This window comes from Megalopta genalis, chromosome 1 (assembly GCF_051020955.1).
Source record: "Megalopta genalis isolate 19385.01 chromosome 1, iyMegGena1_principal, whole genome shotgun sequence".
In the NCBI taxonomy this organism is placed as follows: Eukaryota; Metazoa; Arthropoda; class Insecta; order Hymenoptera; family Halictidae; genus Megalopta; species Megalopta genalis.
The window spans coordinates 6,619,951-6,639,597 of record NC_135013.1 but is presented as its reverse complement, the minus strand read 5'-3'; the positions used below and the strand labels follow the sequence as shown (position 1 = coordinate 6,639,597).

At 45.5% G+C, this 19,647-nt stretch overlaps 4 protein-coding genes across 4 annotated transcripts; all 4 read left to right on the top strand.

Moving 5' to 3' along the window:
- Nucleotides 1-1,379: 1,379 nt before the first annotated feature.
- LOC143258886 (uncharacterized) lies at nt 1,380-3,544 on the top strand. The gene is made up of 4 exons (XM_076519346.1): nt 1,380-1,650; nt 1,807-1,885; nt 1,945-2,137; nt 2,400-3,544. Exons 3-4 carry the CDS (start codon nt 1,959-1,961, stop codon nt 2,656-2,658), a joined length of 438 nt encoding a protein of 145 aa, XP_076375461.1. The 5' UTR covers nt 1,380-1,650; nt 1,807-1,885; nt 1,945-1,958; the 3' UTR covers nt 2,659-3,544.
- A 1,999-nt stretch (nt 3,545-5,543) lies between these two features.
- LOC117228590 (uncharacterized) lies at nt 5,544-7,574 on the top strand. Its single transcript, XM_033484419.2, has 4 exons — nt 5,544-5,620; nt 5,776-5,854; nt 5,913-6,138; nt 6,399-7,574. Exons 3-4 carry the CDS (start codon nt 5,927-5,929, stop codon nt 6,655-6,657), a joined length of 471 nt encoding a protein of 156 aa, XP_033340310.2. The 5' UTR covers nt 5,544-5,620; nt 5,776-5,854; nt 5,913-5,926; the 3' UTR covers nt 6,658-7,574.
- Nucleotides 7,575-16,153: 8,579 nt separating this feature from the next.
- LOC143258883 (uncharacterized) lies at nt 16,154-18,184 on the top strand. The gene is made up of 4 exons (XM_076519310.1): nt 16,154-16,230; nt 16,386-16,464; nt 16,523-16,748; nt 17,009-18,184. Exons 3-4 carry the CDS (start codon nt 16,537-16,539, stop codon nt 17,265-17,267), a joined length of 471 nt encoding a protein of 156 aa, XP_076375425.1. The 5' UTR covers nt 16,154-16,230; nt 16,386-16,464; nt 16,523-16,536; the 3' UTR covers nt 17,268-18,184.
- Nucleotides 18,185-18,341: 157 nt separating this feature from the next.
- On the top strand, nt 18,342-19,493 carry LOC117228637 (uncharacterized). Its single transcript, XM_033484490.2, has 5 exons — nt 18,342-18,561; nt 18,619-18,715; nt 18,805-18,889; nt 18,952-19,104; nt 19,284-19,493. The coding sequence occupies exons 1-5, from the start codon at nt 18,342-18,344 to the stop codon at nt 19,491-19,493; spliced, it is 765 nt and encodes a 254-aa protein (XP_033340381.2).
- The last annotated feature ends 154 nt before the right edge of the window (nt 19,494-19,647 follow it).

Genomic DNA, 19,647 nt, shown 5'->3' with positions numbered 1-19,647 from the left:
TTTTTTCGACCAATCTGAAAATCGATTGCCGAAACTATTTCTTGGAAGTCGAAATACTTATCGGCGGGAAGATAAGTCAATACTCCTCGAGCCGGACCATCCAACGAAGCAATTAAAGCCGCAGCTTTCTTTGCTTCGTCCCAGCCATTTACATTCGTGACCATTTCAAATTGAATTCGGTACTCATCCCATGACGTGGAACCGTCATAACGTGTCGGCTTCACGGAATATCCTAATCCAGTTACGAAGCGTGTAGATTCACGACACGCAGGCAACGATGGCACCGACGAGAATGCCGCAGAATTTAAGGCAGAAATTCGCAATGACCCCGATAGCACCTGTGGCATTGGTTCTCGATCCTTGCTATCCTCTCTTCCATGCGAGCCTCTCGTTCGGACGCAGCAGCCTGTTCCAGTTCCTCGCGCTGAAGCCTGTCCGCTTCCAGTCGCGCCTCGAATTGCCTCTGCTGCTCCTGCAGTTGCTCGCATAATTCTTGTCGGAGGTTTGCAAACAGAATCTCCAATGCCGGCGTGACATTTCCGATCGAATTTCGATCCCGGAGGAGCCCCCAATGTTAGGAATTACTGCGATTCTCTCGCGTCGCGGCATTTTATTTACAATAAATTACATAAACAATAATACAACTAAATTCAATTATGTTACAGATCTTTGAATTAGAAACGTTGATCGCTCGACGATCCGAACCCGACTCTTCGATTATCCGTTGATAACACACCTCTCCGTGGCAACCTCTCTTTTCTATTATTCTTTAAGGAGTTGTTCACAACAGGGCAGTATCACATTACAGCGACTTGATTTGGACAAGTCGCAGTAACAATATGTAAAAGTGGCATTATTGCAAGAAAATATCGAAGCTCGTGGATTGGCCAAAGAATTCGCTTTATGATTGATTTATGGTATCTTGCACAATTATGGGCTAACCGACGAGCGCGTTTCTTTTCCCTTCGAGCGGCCGAACGAACGACAAAATGGCTACCGCGCCGATGTGCTCGCGCGCGATATTTCGCGGAGTTTCGCCTTTCAGGATTTCGAAAGCACGGGATTTTCGAAAACTCCTGTTACCGTGGAAGAAAAACGCGGCACGATTTGTAAAAGTTCGCAATGTTCTTTTGTTTGCAACGTTTTTATTTCGGACGCGTAACGAGCAGAGAATTTTATTCTCGAAAGTCGTCACGGTTGGGAACAGCCGGCGGTTTTCTATGACTCTATTTAAATCGATCGACGATCTATTTAAATAGAACTTAGTTTGTTGATTACATCATATTTTTGTCGATATACAAAGTATCCCTCAGGTACCGGGTGGGGTAAATAAAATCATTTGATAATAACGAACCGTACAGTTGATCTACATTTGGATGGTTATATGTACAAGAATATGTGTCAAAGTTTTGTTTGACGAAAGTTGACTCAGTCACCAGAGACGAGATATGTAGAGTGCAAGAAGCCATTGTGAATTGAGATGAATGAGGGTTTATATCAATAAACCTTTTTTCGCAGCGATAATTTCAACGATGCCATTGTCTGTAAACAAAAATAAAAACCGTTATTAGATATTGTCTGATAATTGTTGCAGTTATATAGTGAAATTGTTCGCGTTCTATAGCAGTACGTACGCATCCGTAACCTATGGTATGTATGAAAACTATTATTATGTACAGTCAAACATATCCTCCACGAAAATAAATTTTTACTTTGGAATTGCAATGAAACAATTAAATTAAAGGGATTTTCGTAATTAGGTTTGGTTGGATAGTTTTATTTAATGACGCTTATTTTTTTAAACAGCTATTTCATTGGACTTAATGGTATCTATGTTCCCATCTTCGTGACGTTTTGACGTGCCACTTTTACGATTATTAAGCCGGTAAGAGCATTGTCGTGGGAAGTCAGCGGGATCCTTCTAATGGGCTATTTTTTTTCCAGACGATATATGAAACATGGAGAACTCAACTATAGCTTGCATCGGGAAGAGTATCATAGATGGTATAGAAGCAGCTCTGTCCAATCCGGTTGGCATACAACATTTCAGAAACTACTTGGAGATAAGAGGACTACTTGATTTAATGAACGACATTAGATGCTTGAACTTATACAAAATCGGCTGCGTGTTTATAGAGTAAGTAAAAACTTCGAAAAGCATAGAAATTTATACCGCTAAAAATTATGTGACCTCCAGATCAGCATTTGTCCGTGATAACTTATTTTTAAATGTAACCGGCGGCCGGTCGCGCGGCACGGTCGGTAAACCAGTTTTCCTGCGAATGAGAAATCTCTATTTTCTTTCTACAGTTTCTTTTAACTAGTTCAATCGGATGATTTATCTGTGGAAATTCGTCACACACATAAATGATCGCACTCGTACGAATTTTTATTTTTAGTGAATTGTGGGAGGAACCGCTGCTGGAAGACTTAATAGACAAAGTCCAGGCAATGTTAAAAAAGGCGGAAGAATTGGAAGGTGTTACTGAAATAGATAGGGCTCTTCTGGAGAGTCTCATTGAAGCTATAAATAGTAAGTCGAGCTCTGCATTGTTAGCTGTTCTAAAGGACATCATAGATCGGTGTCGAAATCTTTTGAAGGAAATCCATAAGGAGTACACGAAATACGTGTCAGAGCCGCATCCACTCACAAAATGATCAACGAGTGAATATTTGTAACAAGCATACCTTCGCGCATTGACCGACCCATGGTCTCACAGTTGTATTTTATTGAGGAAAACTATAAACCGAATGTTCTGCACGCTATTCACGTGTGATGCTGATCTCTACTATATCATCGGCTCCTGTATACATATTTATATAACTCTTTCGGTACGAGCGCGCTGTCCATCGTGACACTACCATTAGCACAGGGTCAGTCCACTTTTGTACGAAAATTTTCATAAGCGTTAAGTAATAACTGTGCTTAATCCGTTTCTAAATCTTTTGTTTCCTGTAAACATTCTGTAAAGGGTCTACAATATGTTAAAATCTATGAACAAGTTTGGAATAAAAATGTAACTTGAAATTTTTTAAATCAATTCAGATCAAAAGACGATTATACATGTAGCTGTTTTTTCGGAATCCTTGTAAGAAAAGACTTTATCCGTTTCAGTCCTAGGGATTATTCTGAAAATATGGGATTATCAGAAAATAATGCGGTCGAAAAATGCCGAACAGCGTGATAGCGCGCTTGTCTTAATTGATTGCGAAGAGAATCAAGCGGCACAATAGCGCTCGTCAAGATCGACAAACAAAGCAAAAAGAAAAAAGAATGAAACAAAGCAGCTATGCGATGTACGCGCGTCGCTAAAGTTTAATCGTAGACACAAGATCTGAACAGCGCGATCGCACTGCATGGGACTCAGACGGTTATTAGAATAATTTCTAATATGTCATAAATATGATTCGCACGAATGCCAGATGTATGTATTCGGCACTCGTCCATACCGGTCATCAGATGGGTGCCGGATATATCTGGCGCTCGTACGGAAAGGGTTAAACTACATTTGTAATTAAATAAATACGGTAATTGTACTCTGAACTCTGCTGACTGCATTGATTCTCCGAATTTTACCTCTTCGACTACTCTAGTACCTGAAGTCAACTCATTCACGGTAATCTCGAATTTCCTACCAACCAATCTTCCAGTTGATTTTCCGCACTCCAGTTATTTGTATCGCATATCATACCCATAGAATATGTTCAGTATGAGTTGCGATTCCTGTCAGTCATAGTTCCGAATTGTCAACAACTATAAAAAACGAGCTACGAGGCTCGAATAATCGTATCTCCTCTTCCAAAATTGTCCATTTTTGTGCGCAATCCGTGCGTCAATTAAGGAGACATTACTGTATACTCGTTGTGACACAAAATGCAGTAAAGTCTCCCTAATTGACGTTCAGATTGTCCACAAAAATAGAGAATTTGGGAAGAGGAGATACGATTATTCGAGTCTCGCAGCTCGTTTTTATAGTTACGAATTATCAACAACCATAAAAAACGAGCTACAAGGCTCGAATAATCGTATCTCCTCTTTCCAAATTGTCCATTTTTGTGTGCAATCTGAGCGTTAGTTAGGGAGACATTACTGTATATGTACTTTTACTCAGCGCAAATATAGACGGGATGTAGTAGCAATCAAAAACTGATGCAGAAATCATTTAAATGAGAAGGTAGTGTCAAAATAATGACGCATTTTTAATGTCAGTTCTGAAATACTATACAATACTATACAATACAGCAGGGGTGGCCAAAGCGTCGACCGTGTAACTATAGTAATATCTCCCCGATTCGCGCTAAGTGTTAATGCTTGTTGGTGCTCCTTGTGAGCTTCGAGCTCTGTAGAATTTTGCACGTGATGTGCCGTCCGATTACTAAGTCTCTTATGTATTTCGTGAGTCCCCCTTATGGTCTCACGTATCTCTCACGATGTCTTTAGAGTCCCTTGTGGACTCTCTTGACTCTCGTGTATCTCCTGAGTCTCTTGTGGTCTCGTGTCCAGTGAGTCCCTTGTGGTCTCACGAATGTCTCTTGTATTCCGAGCCGTGTCTCCGACGATGTCACTCCCTAGAGGACCGGGGTCATCCCTAATATTACCTCGGTCCTCCCTACTCTTCTTGACCTAGCGTGGGCGGCCAGGAATTACGGTCCAATCACTGCAGTCCCAGATCCAGTGAGACTGCCCCAAAACGGTGGGCCGGGAGTTAGCAGGGAGAATGGCAAACTAACACCTGCTAAACATCCCGCGCTGATGAGCCTACGTGCCCAAACAATGCCAGACCCGACCGTAAGTGACTGGACCGTAATCAAGGACCAGGAGACATTATGACGGGGCCGCACGTGCCCCGGAACGGCCAAAGACAGACCCATACCGTCGGGGTACCCAAGCACATGGCCCCTGCTATAAATCCTGGCCACTTGGCCGCAACACTAAGATTGCACACAATAATGGACAATTTGGACGATAATGGATGATTATTCAAGCCTAGCGGCTCGTTTTTATAGTTGTTGAGACAATCGGCGACTTTAAAAACGAGCCGCGAGGTTCGAATAATCCTCTTCTCAAATTGTTCATGTTTGTGCACAAAGTTAGGGAGCGCTAATTAGTATATTCCTATATTAGAAATATAAATATTTTCATCAACGCCTGTAGCCCGACTCTGGGTTAACCGATTTCGATCAAATTTTCAGCATTCATATAAGTTACCGAGATCTACGAAAGGTGTTTTTTAAATTTTCGCTATGGAATAAAAAAGTTAAGAAACGTGACATTTTAATTTTATTCTTTTCGTTCCAATAGCAAAATAAAAATAAAATAGCTTTTTAGCCATCGTCTAGTATACTTTAGATAATCTTTGTCATCTAAAAAAGGAGATTGAAGTTATTCAATTCGGTTGACTGTCACCAGAGACGAGATAAGTAGAATGAAAGAAGCCATTGTCAATTCAGATGAATGAAGGTATAGATTAATAAACCATTGTTCCAGCGATAATTTCAATTGTGCCATTGTCTGTAAACAAAAATAAAAACCGTTATTAGATTTTGTCTGATAATTGTTGCAGTTATATAGTGAAATTCTTCGCGTTCTATAGCAGTACGTACGCATCCGTAACCTATGGTATGTATGAAAACTATTATTATGTACGGTCAAACATATCCTCCACGAAAATAAATTTTTACTTTGGAATTGCAGTGAATCAATTAAATTAAAGGGTTTGCGTAATTAGGTTTGGTTGGATAGTTTTATTTAATGACGCTTATTTTTTTAAACAGCTATTTCATTGGACTTAATGGTATCTATGTTCCCATCTTCGTGACGTTTTGACGTGCCACTTTTACGATTATTAAGCCGGTAAGAGCATTGTTGTGGGAAATCAGCGGGATCCTTCTAATGGGCTATTTTTTTCCAGACGACATATGAAACATGGAGAACTTAACTAAGAAATTCATAGGTTGCATCGAGAAGTGTACTTCCGGTCTGAGCAGCGACGAATTAGATACAATTACAGATAATATACAAAGAACTCTGTCCCATCCGAAAGGCATAAAAATTTTCGAAAAGTTCTTGGAGAAGAGTGAATATAAGAACGAGATTAAATGCTTGGACTTATACAAAATCTGCCACGGGTTTATAGAGTAAGTAAAAACTTCGGAAAGCATAGAAATTTATACCGCTAAAAATTATGTGACCTCCAGATCAGCATTTGTCCGTAATAACTTATTTTTAAGTGTAACCGGTGGCCGGTCGCGCGGCTCGGTCGGCAAGAAAGTGTTCCTGCGAATGAAAAATCTATTTTCTTTCTACAGTTTCTTTTAACTTGTTCGATCGGAGGATTTATCTGTGGAAATTCGTCACACACTTAAATAATCGCATTCGTACGAATTTTTATTTTTAGTAAATTGGAGGAGGAACCGCAGCTGGAAGACTTAATAGACAAAGTCCAGGAAGTGTTAAAAATGGCGGAGGAATTGGAAGGTGTTACTGAAATAGATCACGCTTTTATGACGAGTCTCGTTGAAGCTATAAATGATAAGTCGAGCTCTGCATTGTTAGCTGTTCTAAAGGACACCAGAGAGCGGTGTCAAAATCATTTGAGGGGAATCCATGACGAGTTCAAGATATACGCGTCAGAGCCGTGTCCACTCGGAATATGATCAACGAGTGAATATTTGTAACAAGCATTCCTTCGCGCATTGACCGATCCTTAGTTTCAGAGTTATATTTTATTGAGGAAAGCTGTAAGCCGAATGTTCAGCACGCTATTCACGTGTGATGCTGATCTCTACTATATCATCGGCTCCTGTATACATATTTATTTAACTCTTTCGGTACGAGCGCGCTGTCCGCCGTGACACTACCATTATACAGGGCGCTGCTCCGAAAATACGCGCATAGCAAAGGATCAGTCCACTTTTGTACGAAAATTTTCATAAGCGTTAAGTAATAACTGTGCTTAATCCGTTTCTAAATCTTTTGTTTCCTGTAAACATTCTGTAAAGGGTCTACAATATGTTAAAATCTATGAACAAGTTTGGAATAAAAATGTAACTTGAAATTTTTTAAATCAATTCAGATCAAAAGACGATTATACATGTAGCTGTTTTTTCGGAATCCTTGTAAGAAAAGACTTTATCCGTTTCAGTCCTAGGGATTATTCTGAAAATATGGGATTATCAGAAAATAATGCGGTCGAAAAATGCCGAACAGCGTGATAGCGCGCTTGTCTTAATTGATTGCGAAGAGAATCAAGCGGCACAATAGCGCTCGTCAAGATCGACAAACAAAGCAAAAAGAAAAAAGAATGAAACAAAGCAGCTATGCGATGTACGCGCGTCGCTAAAGTTTAATCGTAGACACAAGATCTGAACAGCGCGATCGCACTGCATGGGACTCAGACGGTTATTAGAATAATTTCTAATATGTCATAAATATGATTCGCACGAATGCCAGATGTATGTATTCGGCACTCGTCCATACCGGTCATCAGATGGGTGCCGGATATATCTGGCGCTCGTACGGAAAGGGTTAAACTACATTTGTAATTAAATAAATACGGTAATTGTACTCTGAACTCTGCTGACTGCATTGATTCTCCGAATTTTACCTCTTCGACTACTCTAGTACCTGAAGTCAACTCATTCACGGTAATCTCGAATTTCCTACCAACCAATCTTCCAGTTGATTTTCCGCACTCCAGTTATTTGTATCGCATATCATACCCATAGAATATGTTCAGTATGAGTTGCGATTCCTGTCAGTCATAGTTCCGAATTGTCAACAACTATAAAAAACGAGCTACGAGGCTCGAATAATCGTATCTCCTCTTCCAAAATTGTCCATTTTTGTGCGCAATCCGTGCGTCAATTAAGGAGACATTACTGTATACTCGTTGTGACACAAAATGCAGTAAAGTCTCCCTAATTGACGTTCAGATTGTCCACAAAAATAGAGAATTTGGGAAGAGGAGATACGATTATTCGAGTCTCGCAGCTCGTTTTTATAGTTACGAATTATCAACAACCATAAAAAACGAGCTACAAGGCTCGAATAATCGTATCTCCTCTTTCCAAATTGTCCATTTTTGTGTGCAATCTGAGCGTTAGTTAGGGAGACATTACTGTATATGTACTTTTACTCAGCGCAAATATAGACGGGATGTAGTAGCAATCAAAAACTGATGCAGAAATCATTTAAATGAGAAGGTAGTGCCAAAATAATGACGCATTTTTAATGTCAGTTCTGAAATACTATACAATACTATACAATACAGCAGGGGTGGCCAAAGCGTCGACCGTGTAACTATAGTAATATCTCCCCGATTCGCGCTAAGTGTTAATGCTTGTTGGTGCTCCTTGTGAGCTTCGAGCTCTGTAGAATTTTGCACGTGGTGTGCCGTCCGATTACTAAGTCTCTTATGTATTTCGTGAGTCCCCCTTATGGTCTCACGTATCTCTCACGATGTTTTTAGAGTCCCTTGTGGACTCTCTTGACTCTCGTGTATCTCCTGAGTCTCTTGTGGTCTCGTGTCCAGTGAGTCCCTTGTGGTCTCACGAATGTCTCTTGTATTCCGAGCCGTGTCTCCGACGATGTCACTCCCTAGAGGACCGGGGTCATCCCTAATATTACCTCGGTCCTCCCTACTCTTCTTGACCTAGCGTGGGCGGCCAGGAATTACGGTCCAATCACTGCAGTTAGTGTTGTCGTCTCAACTGTGGTCTCTGAGAGACGCGCCGTACCTATGTCCTTGGTGGACCATACCGGCCGCTCTTGCGACTTATGCCTGATGTTCGGGCTCTACCCTCGTTCACTATCGTATCAGGGGAAGACAGCGTGATACTCCCACTGCCACCTCGAGTCCAACCCAATCCAGGCACTCTTACGGAGTAGTGTTAAAGTCTTTTATCTCCGCAAGTGGGGCTTCAGCCTGGCCCGAGGGGACGAACCCCGAGGGGTTCGCCCAGCATGCCGTACATCGACGGAGCTGGACGAGTCCATGCTCCGTATGCAGTTTCGTTCTATGTTCGTTTCTTAGTCTTTCTCACGGATCGTGCGAATTTCTGGAACTCCTTAAACAGCTGCTCTGACACCAGGCTGGCTTTGTCGATTGGCCACTGAAATCCTTCTCGAATCGCCGCCTGGCGTAGGTGTTCCCTGTCCTCTACGTAACGCTGACAATCGTAGAGGACGTGGTTTGGAGTTTCCTCCTCCCCACATTCGCACAACTCGTCGTCGACTAGGGCGAACGTCTTGAGCTTCGCACGGAAGTCTCCGTGTCCGCTCAAGAACTGCGCTACATCATGGTCGACTCTGATCCAGCTCGCTGAGAGTCGGTCTGATACCTCGCCGAAGTATTGGAAGGTTTCCCTACCCTTCGTCGAGGACGACCATCTCTGCTGCCACATCTCTAAAGTCGCCTCCCTCAGCCTTCTGCGAACTTGGGCTTCGGTGACGACTTCGTCTGCCAATTCGGCCTGACTCACTTGATAGGTTCCATGTTGGAACCCGAGTTTCTTCCTGGCTTTGTACACGCAGCTGAACTCCGCTATCGCCAAGTCCACAGGTATCTCCCCGGCGATCACGGGGATCGCATCAGTGGAGACTGTCCTGTAGGCTTTGACGCAGCCAAGCAGAACATGCCTCTGCGCCCTGGTGAGCACTTTACTCGTCCCAGAGGTAAGGCGGTCTGCCCAGCCCGCGGCAGCATACGTGACGATTGGGACAAACAAGCCGCGGTACAAAGTATGCATCGTCCGATATCCCAATCCCCAGTTCGACTTAGCAATCCTTGCTAGCGCATTAAACGTTCGCAAGGACTTAGCATTCAAATACTCGACGTGGGAATGGATACCCAGTCCAGAGTCAAAATGCACGCCAAGGTAACGCACAAAGTCCTTGACGGCAATATTCCGACCTCCTACTTTTATCACAGGTGGCCTCTCTCTGTCGAGAGAGCCTTTCAAGAATATCATCTCGGTCTTGGTTGCAGACAGCGACAATTTCTGCTGGTCGCACCAGCGAGAAATGGTGTCCACAACCAATTGGCCATTGCTTTCTAGACCCTTCCTGCTGTTCGCAAAGATCAAGACAAGAAGGTCGTCTGCATAGGCGATGGGCTCGCAAGCGAGCCCGGCGTTCGATAGGAGCTGTAGAACCTCGTCGAAGACTAAGTTCCAACAGCTCGGACCAAGAATTGATCCCTGTGGGCAGCCCTTAGTGACTTTCTTCCGCACTGCACCGCGATCAGACACCATAGTCACCACGCGGCCGTCGAAGTAGTCGACCACCAATCTAAATAGGTTTTTTGGGCAGCCTCGCTTCCTCAACGCGTTGAGTATGCTTGGCCACCAGACATTATCAAAGGCCGCAGCAATGTCGAAGAGCAGACCCACGACGTACTTTTCCTCTCGACCGGACGCAAGCTCCCTCATCTTTACCACGGCATCAGTCGTGGATCGATGCGGCCTGAATCCGTATTGCCGATCGGAGGCGTAGTCGGGATGCAAAAACGAACTAGCTAATCGCGTAGCGATTAGCTTCTCCAAGACTTTGCCTACGACCGAAAGCAAGCATATAGGTCTGTAGGACTTTATCTCCGTTTCAGGTTTCTCGGGTCCTTTAAGGATGGAAATGATGGACCCGACTTTCCATTCCACGGGAAAGACTCCGTGTGCCAGGCATCCGTTGTAGAGTCGGAGGAGCTCGCGTGAGATCGTATTAAACGAACGTTTTAGAATCTCCGGCTCGATCCGATCTAGGCCTGGACACTTGCCGCTCTTCAGTCGGTTGACCGCCGATCTGAGCTCCGAGAGGGTGAAGGAACTAGCGTCCTCACTCTCCGGCTCGACGGCAGCTTCCCTCCTGACTCGCGCATGATCCGGGGAGTCATTCGCGGGGCTATCGTCCGGAATTAACCCCTCCAGCAGCGCGGAAGCGGTGGAGTCCCAGTCTGTAGTGTAACCCTGGGCAGTGTTTAGATTAATATTTGAGATGACCGTGCTGGCTGTCATCTTCTGCCTCGTGATCTTATAAATGAGGCCCCAGGGTTCCTTGTTTCCCTGCTCGGTCACGAATGCACGCCAGCTGTGCGACCGAGCAGCTTTGATGGCGGCTTTGTAGGCCTTTCTCTGTTTGAGATACTCGGTCCTCTTGGCCGCCCTCTGCTCCTCTGAACATGCTGCGTTCTGCGAGGCTCGTCTAAGTTTATAGACTCGCCTCTTCTGCCTCGTCAGGTCGGCCGTCCACCATGGGACGGATTTTGAATGCCACTGCTTGGTTGGCATCGAGGAGTCGCACGCTTGGACGATCATTCTTTCGATCTCCTGTGCTAGATGTTCGACTTCCCCCTTATTGTTCAATGGATTGGGGGATATACTCCTCTTACTTTCCTGCAGCGCCTTGTCGAACTCGGGCCATTTTGCGCTTCGGAGTCGGAACCTTGGTAATAATCCGTTCCGGTTGGTGCTGCTGTTGCTACTAATTTCGGCAGCACCGTCCTCGGCGCAGAAACTCAAAGTGAACTCTATGACTCGGTGGTCGCTGGTCGTCAGGTCCTCGCGGACCTTCCAACCTCGCACCTTGTCGCAAATGTCAGGTGTCGATAGTGTGACGTCGATGTAAGACTCTCCACTAGGGCTGGAAAACGTCGGAGCGTTTCCAGCCTCGTTCAAGACAACCAAGCCATGGCTCACGATAAACTCTTCGAGTTTACGGCCTCTCACGTCCGTCTCCGCGCTGCCCCACTGGGCTGATTTTGCGTTAACGTCGGTAGAGATAATGACTCGGTTATGCTTAAGTGCGGAAAGAGCTCTCTCCAACCGTGCCAGACCTGATTCAACGTCATCGGACCATTGAAAGTACTGGCTGATCAGGAAGAAGCTCCCAAACGAACCCGAGATGCTGGCACAGGACAAATGCGTGTCGCACAAGTTAGAGACTTTGACCACGGTTAGATCCGGGTTTCTGACCGCTATTGCAGCCATCACCGGTTCGCCTGTCTTGATCAGCCTCGTTCTCAAGCCTAGCCCGGGCACAGTACCCCGCCAGCTATATGGCTCTTGTGCAAGCAACACATCTACCCCTTGCCTATGCATCTCAGTCCGGACTTCGTCGGTCACGTTTCGGGCCCGCTGCATGTTATGCTGCATGACCCGTATGACTCTCGAGCGTCGCCGGTCGTTTGTACTATCCATTCAAATTATTCTTGTCTAATGCGAGACATCTCCAAAACCAGCGCTTCCTGGTAGGAGGCGCAGGCCGGGTCTCGCGACTTGTGTTCAAATGGTCGCGCTCTGTCTTTACAGTTGGAGCAAACCGGAGGATTGCTCTTCCTGTTACAGAGCGCATAACCGTGCCCTTTTTCGGCACAATGTCCGCAGACATCCTCTTTGAATTTGCAGCGCTTCGCCGTGTGCCCGAAGCGCTGGCACTTATAACATCGGGTGACCTGTATGAAGTCCCGCACACGACAGGAACTCCACCCGAGGTACACCCGGTCCCCTCTCTGCGCCAGCCGCCGACGAATCTGCGGACTGACGGCCACTACCCAGTTGGCTGTCTCCGGGGTCTTGCCAGCCATGCGACTGACCCGAACACCCGAAGGCACATCCTTCTGGGACGCCTCAGAGAGGTTTTGCCTCCAAAGACTGGAGGCAATTTCCTCCTTGCCCATCCCTTTCGGAATATCATAAATCAGGACCTCGGGGTCCCGTTTGCTAGGCAAGGAGACGGACAGTCCCGCACTCGCCAGCTTTTTATTTCCTACGAAGGCTTTTAGGTCCTCCTTGCGATCGGTTTCGACGACGATGCCACCGGAGTGGATGCGTCGAACCGATCTGACCCGGATCGCCTCCTTCGCAGGTTTTACGATCGACAGAACAGCTCTCTTAGTAGCATCGCTGCTCTGTCCTTTATCCTTTGGCGGGAAGATACGCACCACGTATTGTGTCGGTGGTCTTCTCGCCTCCGGAGTAGCTGTCTGGTTGACCTTTGCCACTTGGGCGTAGGTCAACTGCGCGGCATTGCAGACCGTCTTCGGGAGAGTTCCCTTGGACGGCCCAGGTCGCACCGCACTCATTACGGCAGGACGCGCTTTTAGGTCCGCCCTGACCGCGGCGAGTTGCCCTTCGACGAAGCTGTTTCGTTGAATCAGCTCCTGAACCAACTCGTTGAGTGCTTCGACTTCTGCTAATATCTTCGACCCGGACTCCTTGTTGACTTTCGACGCGGGTCGAAAGCAAAAGGTCCGTATCTCCGATACTCGTCTGAAGGCTTCGTCTCTCACGAGATCGAGAGGCCGTACCTTATGCCCGGAAACCGTCCCCTTCGATTTCCTGGCCTGGTTTGCTGCGGCCTTGCCAGTAGGTGCGACTGGCTTGGCACGCTTCGACTTTTTGGTGACGGTTTTCCAACCGCCACCTTCGGGGTCTTCAACACGCACGGGTGCCGGTTGCACCTTCACGAGCGTGTCTTTGACTAATTCGAGTTTCTTGGGTTTCTCCTTCCCAGCCTTGCGGCTGGGGGAGTCCCCCGACTTGGGCGATGTCCCCACGTTACCGGTGTCCGGCGCGCCTTCTTCCGTGGCCTCAGTTTTCACCGAGACCGCTCGCGTGGGTGTCACGCATCTCTCTAAGATCACACGAGGATTGGCGATGTTTATCACCTTCCCGGACCTTGTCTTTTTCGCAGACGCGGGAGGACTGACAGCTGCTGTTGCAGTCTCCGCGTCTGTGGCGACGGCTTCACTCCGAGTAGGAGCTGGACCCGCCGACTTAGGTCGTTCAATTTTATCGTTTTTAAGTTTAGATCCCATATCGTGAATCTTTCTTTCATCCGGTACGCTCCCCGGCCACCACCGACCCACACATTTTGGAACCCGCCATCAGGCTGGGTTAGGGCTACGCACCGGACATAGTCTGCTGACTGGGCCGATTACTCAACCCAGCCCGCGTCCTCACCCGTCAGAACCCACTCGCCGAAGCGTATGGTCGTTCCAAGTCGATTGACTGGACCAGGGCTGCTTTTCTCGTCCAGCCTCCCATCTAGCCGAAGCAGAGGCCAAAGGTACGTGTTGGGGACGTCTCACCCGCAGGAGAGGGCCCCCTCAGATCCCAGGATCCTCTTTTCCGACGACAAGGGTCGCCACACACGGCAAACACGCGGGAGACAGCAGTCGGAGAGGCTGCCTCTTCCTCTCCACCACACTTCGTTCGGTTCGCTGCGTCTTGAGAATACGAGCTATCCAGCGGTACCTTATTTCGTGGAGGCTCAAGTGTGGCTAGGGCACGTTTGCCCCTTGCGGCCTGGGTTGCCCAGGTGATTGGTTGCATCCCGATTTCTAGATCCAGCGGCATGTTGCTACGTGGCGCGTTCAGACAACGAAAATGCGGCATTCCAGTCGGACCAGAAAAACCGCATAACGTGACGCGGGGGACTGCAGCCACAAGTGACAACAGTCCCCCGGTAGGGAGTAGTACAGCATATTCAATGCTGTACATGAACACGCCACAGCCCGTATGCTTAGTTCAGGGGCCTCGCCATTATGCGAAGTACTACATGTACAACGCACTGGCGGTCTCAAATACCCTCATCGCCGATGCATCTGATGCATCCGTCAACTCGGCAGCATTCAATCCGTCGGCGTGTTGCTTTGTGGCGTGTTCAGATAACGAAAATGCGGCATTCCAGTCAGACCAGAAAAACCGCATAACGTAACGCGGGGGACTGAAGCCACAAGTGACAACAGTCCCCCGGATGGGAGTAGTACAGCATGTTCAATACTGCACAAGAACACGCCACAGCCCGCTTGCTTAATCACGGGCCTCGTCATTATGCGAAGCACTACATGTGCAACGCACTGACGGTCTCAAGTGCCTTCATCGCCGATGCACCTATCGACTCAGCAGCAACATTCAATCCGACGGCGTGTTGCTTTGTGACGTGTTCAGACAACGAAAATGCGGCATTCCAGTTAGACCAGAAAAACCGCATAACGTAACGCGGGGGACTGCAGCCACAAGTGACAACAGTCCCCCGCTAGGGAGTAGTACAGCATATTCAATGCTGTACATGAACACGCCACAGCCCGCATGCTTACTCTCGGGCCTCGCCATTATGCGAAGTACTACATGTACGACGCACTGACGGTCTAAAATGCCTTCATCGTCGACGCACCCATCGACTCGGTAGTAGCAACAACCTTCGCGAGGACTAGTTCGGGGGTCGCCTCTCAACCCTGGGTGGCCACAGACCGCCACCGCCGTCCAATCACTGCAGTCCCAGATCCAGTGAGACCGCCCGAAAACGGTGGGCCGGGAGTTAGCAGGGAGAATGGCAAACTAACACCTGCTAAACATCCCGCACTGATGAGCCTACGTGCCCAAATAATGCCAGACCCGACCGTAAGTGACTGGACCGTAATCAAGGACCAGGAGATGTTATGACGGGGCCGCACGTGCCCGGCAACGGCCAAAGACAGACCCATACCGTCGGGGTACCCAAGCACATGGCCCCTGCTATAAATCCTGGCCACTTGGCCGCAACACTAAGATTGCACACAATAATGGACAATTTGGACGATAATGGACGATTATTCAAGCCTAGCGGCTCGTTTTTATGGTTGTTGAGACAATCGGCGACTTTAAAAACGAGCCGCGAGGTTCGAATAATCCTCTTCTCAAATTGTTCATGTTTGTGCACAAAGTTAGGGAGCGCTAATTAGTATATTCCTATATTAGAAATGTAAATATTTTCATCAACGCCTGTAGCCCGACTCTGGGTTAACCGATTTCGATCAAATTTTCAGCATTCATATAAGTTACCGAGATCTACGAAAGGTGTTTTTTAAATTTTCGCTATGGAATAAAAAAGTTAAGAAACGTGACATTTTAATTTTATTCTTTTCGTTCCAATAGCAAAATAAAAATAAAATAGCTTTTTAGCCATCGTCTAGTATACTTTAGATAATCTTTGTCATCTAAAAAAGGAGATTGAAGTTATTCAATTCGGTTGACTGTCACCAGAGACGAGATAAGTAGAATGAAAGAAGCCATTGTCAATTCAGATGAATGAAGGTATAGATTAATAAACCATTGTTCCAGCGATAATTTCAATTGTGCCATTGTCTGTAAACAAAAATAAAAACCGTTATTAGATTTTGTCTGATAATTGTTGCAGTTATATAGTGAAATTCTTCGCGTTCTATAGCAGTACGTACGCATCCGTAACCTATGGTATGTATGAAAACTATTATTATGTACGGTCAAACATATCCTCCACGAAAATAAATTTTTACTTTGGAATTGCAGTGAATCAATTAAATTAAAGGGTTTGCGTAATTAGGTTTGGTTGGATAGTTTTATTTAATGACGCTTATTTTTTTAAACAGCTATTTCATTGGACTTAATGGTATCTATGTTCCCATCTTCGTGACGTTTTGACGTGCCACTTTTACGATTATTAAGCCGGTAAGAGCATTGTTGTGGGAAATCAGCGGGATCCTTCTAATGGGCTATTTTTTTCCAGACGACATATGAAACATGGAGAACTTAACTAAGAAATTCATAGGTTGCATCGAGAAGTGTACTTCCGGTCTGAGCAGCGACGAATTAGATACAATTACAGATAATATACAAAGAACTCTGTCCCATCCGAAAGGCATAAAAATTTTCGAAAAGTTCTTGGAGAAGAGTGAATATAAGAACGAGATTAAATGCTTGGACTTATACAAAATCTGCCACGGGTTTATAGAGTAAGTAAAAACTTCGGAAAGCATAGAAATTTATACCGCTAAAAATTATGTGACCTCCAGATCAGCATTTGTCCGTAATAACTTATTTTTAAGTGTAACCGGCGGCCGGTCGCGCGGCTCGGTCGGCAAAAAAGTGTTCCTGCGAATGAAAAATCTATTTTCTTTCTACAGTTTCTTTTAACTTGTTCGATCGGAGGATTTATCTGTGGAAATTCGTCACACACTTAAATAATCGCATTCGTACGAATTTTTATTTTTAGTAAATTGGAGGAGGAACCGCAGCTGGAAGACTTAATAGACAAAGTCCAGGAAGTGTTAAAAATGGCGGAGGAATTGGAAGGTGTTACTGAAATAGATCACGCTTTTATGACGAGTCTCGTTGAAGCTATAAATGATAAGTCGAGCTCTGCATTGTTAGCTGTTCTAAAGGACACCAGAGAGCGGTGTCAAAATCATTTGAGGGGAATCCATGACGAGTTCAAGATATACGCGTCAGAGCCGTGTCCACTCGGAATATGATCAACGAGTGAATATTTGTAACAAGCATTCCTTCGCGCATTGACCGATCCTTAGTTTCAGAGTTATATTTTATTGAGGAAAGCTGTAAGCCGAATGTTCAGCACGCTATTCACGTGTGATGCTGATCTCTACTATATCATCGGCTCCTGTATACATATTTATTTAACTCTTTCGGTACGAGCGCGCTGTCCGCCGTGACACTACCATTATACAGGGCGCTGCTCCGAAAATACGCGCATAGCAAAGGATCAGTCCACTTTTGTACGAAAATTTTCATAAGCGTTAAGTAATAACTGTGCTTAATCCGTTTCTAAATCTTTTGTTTCCTGTAAACATTCTGTAAAGGGTCTACAATATGTTAAAATCTATGAACAAGTTTGGAATAAAAATGTAACTTGAAATTTTTTAAATCAATTCAGATCAAAAGACGATTATACATGTAGCTGTTTTTTCGGAATCCTTGTAAGAAAAGACTTTATCCGTTTCAGTCCTAGGGATTATTCTGAAAATATGGGATTATCAGAAAATAATGCGGTCGAAAAATGCCGAACAGCGTGATAGCGCGCTTGTCTTAATTGATTGCGAAGAGAATCAAGCGGCACAATAGCGCTCGTCAAGATCGACAAACAAAGCAAAAAGAAAAAAGAATGAAACAAAGCAGCTATGCGATGTACGCGCGTCGCTAAAGTTTAATCGTAGACACAAGATCTGAACAGCGCGATCGCACTGCATGGGACTCAGACGGTTATTAGAATAATTTCTAATATGTCATAAATATGATTCGCATGAATGCCAGATGTATGTATTCGGCACTCGTCCATACCGGTCATCAGATGGGTGCCGGATATATCTGGCGCTCGTACGGAAAGGGTTAAACTACATTTGTAATTAAATAAATACGGTAATTGTACTCTGAACTCTGCTGACTGCATTGATTCTCCGAATTTTACCTCTTCGACTACTCTAGTACCTGAAGTCAACTCATTCACGATAATCTCCAATTTCCAACCAATCAATCTTGAAGTTGATTGATCCGCACTCCAGTTGTTTTCATCGCGTATCAAATAGAAAATTATGGAAGTCACGGGACCGCAACAGATTTTGATTTCGAAAAGAGATTACATCTCGAAGATTAATGATATCCGCGACACGGTGAACTCTCTGGAGGAAAGCTTGATGGTGTCCCGCAGTCTCGAGGCTGAACGGTGGTTGAGATACACAACTTTAAAGACGAAGAGCAAATTAGTTGCGGACGACCTGAGGAAAGCGAACAAGCGCAACAAGAACATGTTGAGTACGTATCGTCTCGGACGAAAACGAACTTGTTTACTGTGATGACGTAGTTTTCCAGACCTGTTCAGGCAGAGCGTGACGGACGTCCGGCTTGGGAATGAAATCGCGTTGCCGGAGTCCCTGAAGAAAGAAGTGCAAAAAACTTGGCATCAGAAGTATAATGTTGAAATAGCAATAAATATATAAGAAAATGAGGAGCGTAGATTATTTTGAATACCAATTGTATAGCTAAGTTTCCGTCTAGATACGACTCGTTGCTGTTGCAAAATGACCAGCTGAAGAAAGAGCTCGCGACCGCCAATCGGTTTCTCGAAGAAAAATGCGTGGAGGTACACATCTACTATCATAATCGTTATTCAGTCGTGTAGTAATATTCGCCGATGATATTCAGGTCGACGATCTTCAGCAGAAGATGCTAGGTCTCGGGGATAGGCTCACGGAGAGTAACGAGGCCGTTGAAAATGTTTGCAGAAAGTATTTGAGGCTTAAGAAATCCAAGGATCAGCAGGAAGTCTTGCTGCGAGGTTCCATCGAGACGCTACAGGTTGAAGCAGAATCAATTAGTGGTTCAAGGTCGCGGAACAATTGTATCGTTCTTGCAGTATAGTCTTTCTTATAAAAGACCAGAAGTCTTAAGTACACAGAATGCGCTTGAATAGGCGTAAAATATTTCTGAAAATAATGACAGAGGTCGTTTAAATATGCTAAATCTTTACCCGCCAGTACATGCTGAAGAAAGCAAGCAGCACGACTACAGGGACGATCGCAATGTCCTTGAATCCGAGCAAGGAGATGCTGCTGGCCCAAGAAATTCGTCGCAGCGATCGTCTGGCACACGAGAACTCTCTACTGAGAGTCCTTTTGCAGGAGGCAAGACGCGATAGCAGGACCAACGAGATCAATACGGTTTCCTACGAAAGCGTTCGTAGATAATGCGCAAAAGATACTGTAAGTTTACGCGTTCGCGACGTAGGTGAAAGGGAAACAGCTGCGTTTCGGAGGAGGAAGAATCTGTAAAGCCATATAATTGTTTCTTTTTAGCGCGTTAACGGCAAGACCGGGGCGGTCGGGTCGCGTTCTCGAACGT

Excerpts from the sequence above, each read along its gene's own strand:
- LOC117228637 (XM_033484490.2), top strand. The coding sequence starts at position 18,342 with ATGGAAGTCACGGGACCGCAACAGATTTTGATTTCGAAAAGAGATTAC. Across the intron at positions 18,716-18,804 it reads CAAAAAACTTGGCATCAGAA|ATACGACTCGTTGCTGTTGC; the intron begins GTATAATGTTGA and ends GTTTCCGTCTAG. Across the intron at positions 18,890-18,951 it reads TCGAAGAAAAATGCGTGGAG|GTCGACGATCTTCAGCAGAA; the intron begins GTACACATCTAC and ends GATGATATTCAG.
- LOC143258886 (XM_076519346.1), top strand. The coding sequence starts at position 1,959 with ATGGAGAACTCAACTATAGCTTGCATCGGGAAGAGTATCATAGATGGT. Across the intron at positions 2,138-2,399 it reads ATCGGCTGCGTGTTTATAGA|TGAATTGTGGGAGGAACCGC; the intron begins GTAAGTAAAAAC and ends TTTTATTTTTAG.
- LOC143258883 (XM_076519310.1), top strand. The coding sequence starts at position 16,537 with ATGGAGAACTTAACTAAGAAATTCATAGGTTGCATCGAGAAGTGTACT. Across the intron at positions 16,749-17,008 it reads ATCTGCCACGGGTTTATAGA|TAAATTGGAGGAGGAACCGC; the intron begins GTAAGTAAAAAC and ends TTTTATTTTTAG.
- LOC117228590 (XM_033484419.2), top strand. The coding sequence starts at position 5,927 with ATGGAGAACTTAACTAAGAAATTCATAGGTTGCATCGAGAAGTGTACT. Across the intron at positions 6,139-6,398 it reads ATCTGCCACGGGTTTATAGA|TAAATTGGAGGAGGAACCGC; the intron begins GTAAGTAAAAAC and ends TTTTATTTTTAG.